A 9,524-nucleotide genomic window follows, 5' to 3' on the forward strand; every position below is an offset into this window, starting at 1 on the left:
AGCAGATTACTAAACAAATTAAACCAAACACACAAACTAAGCTAGTTTCACTAAAAACAATTGGTTACAAATAATAACTAATTGGTAACAAATAATAGCAGGTTTAAAATAAAAGGAAGTATTTCTTCACACAACGCACAGTCAACCTGCAGAAATCCTTGCCAATAGATATTGTGAAGGCCAAGACCATAACAGGGTTCAAAAAAGAACTAGATAAATGGAGGATAGGTCCATCAATGGCTATTAGCCAGGATGGACAGGACCAGGTGTCCCTAGTTTCTGTTTGTCAGAAGCTGGGAATGAGCGACAGGGGGTGGATCACTTGATGATTATCTGTTCTGTTCATTCCCTCTGGGGCACCTGGCATTGGCCACTGTCGGAAGACAAGGTACTGGGCTAGATGGATGTTTGGGCTGACCCAGTAGGGCCATTCTAATGTTCTCACCCTAGATATTGCTGCAGGCAGATTACAGAAAGTCTTGAAAGGCAGATGCACTAGTATCCATCCTGAAACCTTAGTTATTACTCACAAGCTAGATGCCCTTCCAGCTTGGGTTCAACCCTTCTGCCCCCCAGTTCAGTTCTTGTTTCCAGGTGTTTTTTCAGTGTCTCTTTGGGTGGGGAGGCAGAGGAGAGAACCATGACGATGTCACTCCCCTGCCTTATATAGCTCTTGTGCAAGGCAGGAACCCTTTATCTTCTAGTGGAAAACCACTAGCATTCCAAAAGGGGAGGAGAGGTATCTAGTACCAGGTGACTCAGACCCAGTCTCTGCATGGCTGTGGCAGCCATTGCTCGTAGGCTGTCTCCAGCATCCACAGGAAGCTCTTTCATAGTCCCTTGTCTCTGCTAATGGCTCATTAGCCTTGTCTGGCTTTTCCATTGTTGTACCTGAAGCACTGGTTGGGAGTGGTACCCAAAGTAACACATTTGAAATACAGATACATTGTTAATATTCCTAACTTCAGATACAGAAATGATGCAGGCATCCAAACTGGATAATTACATTCAGTAAATCATAACCTTTCCAATGATACCTTACAAGACCTATCTTGCATAAAGTACATCTCAGTTATGTCATTCATATCAGCATATTTTCATAAAGAATATGGAGTGAAACATCACACACTGGGCTACATGGACATTACATGACTGTAGAGCATCATGGGAAATATAGTCTGGCCCAGGAGCCTGGCCTTGGTGAATGGCAGCAAGAGGCACCTGAACTACAACTCCCACGAGGCACCACAGTACCACTGGCAAATGTAGTTTAATATTGAACTAATGCAAATGAAGCATTTTGACTCAAGACAGTCACAAACATTTTGTTTCAATCAATGTCAAAATAAAAATGTTTCAACATTTTCAGATTGAAATTTTGGGGAACTTTTCATTCCATGACCAATTTTGATATTGACTTTTTGTCCCAATTGGGAATGAAAACATCAGAATTTCTCATACAACAAATTCTGATTTTCACTTCGCTCTACTTAAGTGCTTGGCTGTATCAAAGCCAGAGTGCTCAGCATCTGGCAGGACCGAACCTTTTGAGCACTGCTCAGATCGTGCCAGAATAGTCTCTTCTGGGGCGAATTTCCCCCCTAGAGTACAACCCGTTAGCTAGGGGCAGCAATTACAGCTGGCTTTCCCAACTCAGCTTGTATTGCTGTCGGCAAAGAAGAAACGGACAGCCCCTGCATGGCTGGGCTGAGCCTGGGGACTGGATTCACCGTCAAGGCTGGAGCGAAGCAGGAAAAACTTAGGGTCTCAAACTTTCCGACACTCAAGCCCCTCTTGGCCAGAGGGGCCAGCAGTGAAGAGCTGCAGGACACTTTGGAAGGGCTGTTTCACTGAGCAGTCACTGCTTGGCCTTTCTATTTTTAAAAGGACAGTGTATAATTTCTTCCCCTGGAACATCCAATGTACCACTAGAGACAGATGCCTAAGTGGGGACTTGCTCCACTATCTGGAGGTAACATTTATATTCAATGGCAGTGACATTACAGAGTTTGAGCCAAGCCAGAGAGTGGACAGTCACATGTGAGCACAGCCCTGAGACCCTGCAACAGCGCCAGCCCTTTCCTTGGGGAGCGAGGTGGGTGGATGCCTGGTTGTACTGAGGGAGCAGAATGGTGGTGATGATTTCCTGCCCTGCCCTCAGGGCTGGGGAAGATCAGGAAGGAGGGATGTGCGCTGGGTGGAAGGCATGTGCCCTTTAGGTCGTGCTTTGGCGCAGTATTGGAGCCTGTGATCACACCACTCTGCTGCTGGTCAGGTGTGCGCTAGCTGGCAATGTTTTCCGGGGGCTTTCACAGCCAGGTCTTCATGGGCCAGCGCGGAGGGATTGTTCACACGTGGCCAAAGCAGCTGGTACACTTACACAGTGACATGAAAAGCCCATGGTGCCCCCAGTGAATGCTTGCTCACACATCACAGAGCTGGCCAGGCGTCTTCAGGCCCAGGTCCTGTCAGTCTGGCCATGGGAGGGGCCCGATGGGAAGGAGAGATGGGCACTGGCTGGGGGACCCTCTCACACCCGTCACTCAGCTCCGGGGCTTAGTTCGCAGCTGCAGCTGCCCTTCCCCATTGTCTCCTGTCTGTTTGATCCCAGGCACAGCCTTCCCCTTAGGGGTCCGGTATTTGCTCTTTGGGCTGTAAAGCAGGTTTTTCTGGAAGAGCCTTGGGATGTTTCCCTGGTACAAGAGCAGGGCTGCAAGCATCCCTGGAAGCAGAAACAGGGGGATTAGGCCATGTCATTTACCATCTCCCCCACCCATCCTTTGACATGCACCACCCAACCTCTCCTCTCCTGCTGTCAGATGGTGCCCGCTCCAACCGGGTCAAAAGCCGCTGGAGTCCCCCAGAAGTATCGCTGCAAGCTACTGTACCTGGCAGCCATCTGGCGCTGCAGTATATAAGCTTCATTTCAGAAATTACATATCTGGGGCTTATGGCTGTGAGGATAACCTTCAAATTATAGACTGAGTGAAACTGCCAAGGCATGGTCTTCCTGAGTCTGCAGACAGTCTGCAACAACATACCTCCATGAGGAGTGATCATCACCGTGTCATTAACCCCGTCATCTCTCCTGCCCCTCTCAGTCCCATCTGCCTCATGCTTTGCGAAGTGTCCCGTCATCCTCCCTCCCCCCAAGGCCAATGTTTGGCAAGTGAAATTTAATGTGGCTCAGTTTGGGTGTGGCAGAGTTCCAGCCTGGCTGATGGGGAGGAGGAGTATTGGGAAGGGCAAGGAGCATCTGGCTCCAATGGCAAGACTAGCCTCCCTCCATAGAATCATAGAATCTCAGGGTTGGAAGGGACCTCAGGAGGTCATCTAGTCCAACCCCCTGCTCAAAGCAGGACCAAACCCAACTAAATCATCCCAGCCAGGGCTTTGTCAAGCCTGACCTTAAAAACCTCTAAGGAAGGAGATTCCACCACCTCCCTAGGTAACCCATTCCAGTTCATCACCACCCTACTAGTGAAAAAGTTTTTCCTAATATCCAACCTAAACCTCCCCCTCTGCAACTTGAGACCATTACTCCTTGTTCTGTCATCTTCTACCACTGAGAACAGTCTAGATCCATCCTCTTTGGAACCCCCTTTCAGGTAGTTGAAAGCAGCTATCAAATCCCCCCTCATTCTTCTCTTCTGCAGGCTAAACAATCCCAGTTCCCTCAGCCTCTCTTCATAAGTCATGTGTTCCAGCCCCCTAATCATTTTTGTTGCCCTCCGCTGGACTCTCTCCAATTTATCCACATCCTTCTTGTAGTGTGGGGCCCAAAACTGGACACAGTACTCCAAATGAGGCCTCACCAGTGCTGAGTAGAGGGGAATGATCACATCCCTCGATCTGCTGGAAATGCCCCTACTTATACAACCCAAAATGCCATTAGCCTTCTTGGCAACAAGGGCACACTGTTGACTCATCTCTATCTTCTCGTCCACTGTAACCCCTAGGTCCTTTTCTGCAGAACTGCTGCCCAGCCATTTGGTCCCTAGTCTGTAGCAGTGCATGGGATTCTTCCGTCCTAAGTGCAGGACTCTGCACTTGTCCTTGTTGAACCTCATCATATTTTTTTTGGCCCAATCCTCTAATTTGTCTAGGTCCCTCTGTATCCTATCCCTACCCTCCAGCGTATCAACCACTCCTCCCAGTTTAGTGTCATCTGCAAACTTGCTAAGGGTGCAGTCCACACCATCCTCCAGATCGTTAATGAAGATATTGAATAAAACCGGCCCCAGCACCGACCCTTGGGGCACTCCACTTGATACCGGCTGCCAACTAGACATGGAACCATTGATCACTACCCGTTGAGCCCGACCATTTAGCCAGTTTTCTATCCACCTTACTGTCCATTCATCCAGCCCATACTACTTTAACTTGCTGGCAAGAATACTGTGGGAGTCTGTATCAAAAGCTTTGCTAAAGTCAAGAAATAGTACATCCACTGGTTTCCCCTCATCCACAGAGCTGGTTATCTCATCATAGAAGGCAATTAGGTTAGTCAGGCATGACTTGCCCTTGGTGAATCCATGCTGACTGTTCCTGATCACTTTCCCCTCCTTTAAGTGGTTCAGAATTGATTCCTTGAGGACCTGTTCCATGATTTTTCCAGGGACTGAGGTGAGACTGACTGGCCTGTAGTTCCCTGGATCTTCCTTCTTCCCTTTTTTAAAGATGGGCACTACATTAGCCTTTTTCCAGTCATCCGGGACCTCCCCCGATCACCATGATTTTTCAAAGATAATGGCCAATGGCTCTGCAATCTCATCGGCCAACTCCTTTAGCACCCTCGGATGCAGCGCATCCGGCCCCATGGACTTGTGCTCGTCCAGCTTTTCTAAATAGTCCCGAACTACTTCTTTCCCCACAGAGAGCTGGTCACCTCCTCCCCATACCGTGCTGCAGAGTGCAGCTGTCTGGGAGCTGACCTTGTCTGTGAAGACAGAGGCAAAAAAAGCATTGAGTACACTAGCTTTCTCCACATTCTTTGTCACTAGGTTCCCTCCCTCATTCAGCAAGGGGCCCACACTTTCCTTGACTTTCTTCTTGTTGCTAACATACCTGAGGAAACCCTTCTTGTTACTCTTAACATCTCTTGCTAGCTGCAACTCCAATTGTGATTTGGCCTTCCTAATTTCACTCCTGCATGCCTGAGCAATACTTTTATACTCCTCCCTGGTTATTTGTCCAATCTTCCACTTCTTGTAAGCTGTTTTTTTGTGTTTAAGACGAGCAAGGATTTCACTGTTGAGCCAAGCTGGTCGCCTGCCATATTTACTTTTCTTCCTACACATCGGGATGGTTTGTTCCTGCAACCTCAATAAGGTTTCTTTAAAATACAGCCAGCTTCCCTCGACTGCTTTCCCCGTCATGTTATTCTCCCAGGGGACCTTGCCCATCAGTTCCCTGAGGGAGTCAAAGTCTGCTTTTCTGAAGTCCAGGGTCTCTGTTCTACTGCTCTCCTTTCTTCCTTGTGTCAGGATCCTGAACTCGACCATCTCATGGTCACTGCCTCCCAGGTTCCCATCCACTATTGCTTCCTCTACTATTTCTTCCCTGTTTGTGAGCAGCAGGTCAAGAAGAGCTTTTCCCCTAGTTGGTTCCTCCAGCACTTGCACCAGGAAATTGTCCCCTACACTTTCCAGAAACCTCCATAATAAATAAGAGCACAAGGAGTTGTCACATACCAGCAGGAGTTTCTGATTTCTATGCTCAATACTTGTCCCTTTCATGCAGGTTCACTAACACGGCAGACATGCTAGGGAGGCTTCACCCCAGCCACATCCTCCGCCCCACTCTCTAGGTTGTGGCCCAGCATGACCAGTCAGCAATAGCTTCTGCACCTACCGGTACCCTGAACACAGCTCACCTGTGAGGGGTCCCAGCCAGTAAACCTGGACATACTCTTGCAGGATGTTCCCAGAGCAGTGAAAAGTAACCGTGGCGGCCAGGGTGGGGTTGAAAAAGGCCCCCGTGAAAGGCCCAGCTGTGAAAGAAGAAAACAAATAGTGTTGGGTCCCACTTGTTTGACATGGATTTGAACAAATGGGTGTTGGGCAACAGGCAGGATTAGAGAAGTTCTATTGCCAGAACTTTATGTTTGAACTTTCTGAAAAAGCAGCGTCAAGTCACCCTGAACAACCTTAACTCAGCCCAATGCCTCCATGTCAAATAGATACCCATCCCTCCCCCAGCCTCCTAGCTGCATGATGTCCAACCTCTGATACTGACACAGTTCAACCACAAACCCTACTAGCACCGGACAGCCTGACCCTCATGTCCAGTGTGGCTAATGCTGCAGAGTATACATTACCTAACTGCAAGGGTAAACAGCGCATAAGACATCTGTAAGGAAAGGTGATGAGTGAGAAGTAAAGGGTTAAACTGGCTGTAAAACACCACCACCTAGCAGTGGAAGGTGAAGTAACTGCTGAATGGTGTTCCTGGTGTGCTACTCTCTTGTCAAGGAGTTAGAAGGCAAGATGGCATCTGGGGGAGACCCCACTGCCACAGATGAGCGGGTGGGTGATGTGCAGGTTCACATGTTGAGTATGTGCAGCATAACAGGGCTGAGTGAGCAAAATTGTTAAGAGGTGACTTGATCATAGTCTACAAGAACCTATTTGAGAAAGAGATTCCTGACAGGAGACAGCTTTTCAGTCGGTAAGAAAAAGGTGCAAGGGGCCAGTGCTGGGAAGCTGAAACTAGACAAATTCAGACTAGAAGGTACAGGGTTTTTAAAAAAACCACTGTAGGTAAATGACTGGAACTGACTTGCCTAGAGAGGCGGTGGATAATCCATGACTTTGAATGTTTAAAATCAAGACCTGGACATTTTTCTACCTGGATTAGGCACAGGAATCCCTGAGTGAAATTCTTCAGCTTGTATTACACAGGGGGTCTGGCTAGATGGTCATAATGGGCCTTTCTGGCCTTAACATCTGCAAGTCCATGAACTACCAATCCTGGAGATGTATGGTGTATAGACAGTGCTTGATTTGTGCTGGGACTTGCCAGGGCTGGGCCCCAGCACCTCTGGGCCTAGCAGTTCAGAGCCCTGGCAGTACCACTGGGCTTGGCCCATCTGTTATGAAAGTAAAAAATTGCTTGAGCACCACCACCTAATTGCTTGAGCCCTGGCGCCTCTTTCATTATACATTAAGCGCTGTGTCTAGGTGTCTAATTACCAAGATCTTGGGAGGAGAGTGGGTGGCCACATGAAGGTGGGGTTAAGATTGTTTTGGGGGGGGGAGTGGAGGGTGGAGAAGAGAGACAACCTTAACTGTGCATTGCTCTGCTTCCCAATGTTTATTTTTGGAGTGCAAGCGTCCTTTTGACTTTTCCTAGCCTAGGATGCAAGTTCAAGTCCCTGCTTAATCACAGACTTCCTGTTTGACTCAGACAAGTCACTCAAGTCTCTCCGCTCCCATCTGTACAATGGGTATAACAGCACTCACCCACCATGCAGAAGGGCTGGCTGATGCACTCGGATACTACTGTAAGGGGGGCCATACAAGAGCCACAGGTAGGAACATTTGTCTTCTATTCAATGCTGCACTCTGTTCCCCTAGCATGCAGAGGGCTCCTAATATGCAGTGGATGTGCCAAGTTCATGGGGAGCCCCCTCTCGCGTAGAGACTACCACCTATACCTGCTCAGATGCTGGTTTTAGCAACATGAGTAGAGCTGAACCTAAACTAGCACTGGCTGTGAGCTAACCACTATGTAGCTGTAGATCTCTGGAGCTGAAAAGCCGATTCATTAGCTCCCCAAGTTTCATCTACACTCCTTTCTTGTATTTACACCCAGATATTACGGGGGGAAAGAAATGTAGAAGCTTCTCACCTGTGTAAGCCAGGGTGGTCACAGTCACTGCCAGGACAGGCGCTCTGTACAGAGGGTGGCTGTGCTGAAACTTGAGAGCCACCAAATGGAAAAAGAAAGAACAGATGCCTTCCACAAAGATGCCATGGTACAAAGAGGTATGGATAGAGGAACTGCAATCCAGGGCCATTAGATTCTGGATGAGGTGGAAGTCAGTCAGCTCCCAGGACCAGTAGTGTGTGGTGAGAATCCCAGCTGCCTCCATTCCCACAAACTGGACCAGAAGTTTGACAGCAGTAGCCACAAAGGAGGAATCCATGACCAGGAATTCTTGGAGAGAGATTGTGGGGTTAGCAGAAGCTCCATCAAAAGACACACCATGAATCAAGTAGATAATGAAGAGGAGGGTCAGAATCACATCTGGGCCAAAGCCACCACCCCAGGGACCAATCTCCATCAGCATCCTCAGCTCAAGGCAGCAAGCACACAACTGTAACGAGCTGACCAGTTCTCTGACAAGACCACGGTACACTCCAAGAGGCAGAAGTCTCTTGGAAACCTGCCTGATCACCTCACAAATAGCCACAACTGAGAGAAAGAAGGCAATGGAAACATTCAAGCCTGCCATAACAAGCCCAACAGAGACAGCAAAGCATGAGTGTCACCATCTGAAGAACAGATCGACCTTTTCTTCCTCCTCTTTATAAAGGTACTTTTAAGCCAACGTGGCACAGCCTGACAGGCCCCCAGTCAGCAGGGTCAAGGGAGTCTTCGGGAAAATCCACATGTGCAGCTATGCAAAGCCATTAAGGGGCCGACAGTGAGATTCTCCTACCTACAGTATCAGCTGCGGCCAGTGTTAATGTATGCTGCTCTCTGCTATCCCCAGCAGCCTGCCTGACCTTGTGCCTTCACCCTTAATCAGAAGGGAGACAACCACAGACCCCATGTGACTCTCATATCCTCTCCCCTCCTTCTGCTTTAACCATCAGCACTTGCTGCAATTAGAGCACCAACAACCTGCAGCCTGGGGTTTGTTCAGAACTTGTCTCCAAAGTTACACTGCTGGTTTGTTTTACAACTGGATCTAGCAAGTGGGTCCAGCAACTCACACCATGGCAGCAAATCTGGTAAAGCCCAGCTCCTGCCCCAGGTTTATTATTTGTGAGGCTGTGTTATGAGCCTTTGACTGGTTTGTTCTGGCCCAGCAGGTCACTCACTGCATAGATCTGCTAACTGGAGCAGAAAGCAGCACTTATGTCATCTTTGCTTCAGGTGGGCAGAATATTTGGGCAGCTTCTCTCTATTTCAGTGTTTGGGATTGGTTATTGTACAGCGCCTTAATGGTTCTTAGGTAGTTAGGAGCAGGGAGCTCACAGTGAAAGCCCTGCGAAATCAACAAGGTGGTGATGAAAAGGAAAGGCAGCACAGAGCTTGTGTAGGGAAGGAGAACAGATAGAAGTCTCTTTGCATACCCAGGCCAGGGAAGGCTAACTACATGGGATCCTGAAAAGTCATCACTGCATTCATCCTTTTAGGTCTCCTCCCTCCTCAGGGTCTAAAATACAACTGTATCCTCCAGGCTTGAGAAGTGAGGGGCTCTCCTCGGAGAACCAATGTTCTATGTTGATCAGATAGCAGGACACACTACAGAGTCCAGGTTTATCTTTCATTGCCCTCTTGCCCCAGGAAGA

At 48.5% G+C, this 9,524-nt stretch overlaps 1 protein-coding gene across 1 annotated transcript; it reads right to left on the reverse strand.

Moving 5' to 3' along the window:
- Nucleotides 1-1,072: 1,072 nt before the first annotated feature.
- On the reverse strand, nucleotides 1,073-9,524 carry LOC120371406 (aquaporin-12-like). The gene is made up of 3 exons (XM_039487091.1): nucleotides 7,852-9,524; nucleotides 5,876-5,992; nucleotides 1,073-2,722 (listed from the first exon to the last, which is right to left on the reverse strand). The coding sequence occupies exons 1-3, from the start codon at nucleotides 8,456-8,458 to the stop codon at nucleotides 2,544-2,546; spliced, it is 903 nt and encodes a 300-aa protein (XP_039343025.1). The 5' UTR covers nucleotides 8,459-9,524; the 3' UTR covers nucleotides 1,073-2,543.

The sequence above is a fragment of the Mauremys reevesii genome, linkage group 9 (assembly GCF_016161935.1).
Source record: "Mauremys reevesii isolate NIE-2019 linkage group 9, ASM1616193v1, whole genome shotgun sequence".
Taxonomy (NCBI): Eukaryota; Metazoa; Chordata; order Testudines; family Geoemydidae; genus Mauremys; species Mauremys reevesii.

Bases quoted from the DNA above. Each gene is read 5' to 3' on its own strand.
- LOC120371406 (XM_039487091.1), bottom strand. From the start codon at position 8,458: ATGGCAGGCTTGAATGTTTCCATTGCCTTCTTTCTCTCAGTTGTGGCT. The intron at 5,993-7,851 runs GTGAGAAGCTTC...CTTCTTTCACAG, and splicing joins GACCACCCTGGCTTACACAG to CTGGGCCTTTCACGGGGGCC. The intron at 2,723-5,875 runs GTGAGCTGTGTT...TTCTGCTTCCAG, and splicing joins CTGGCTGGGACCCCTCACAG to GGATGCTTGCAGCCCTGCTC.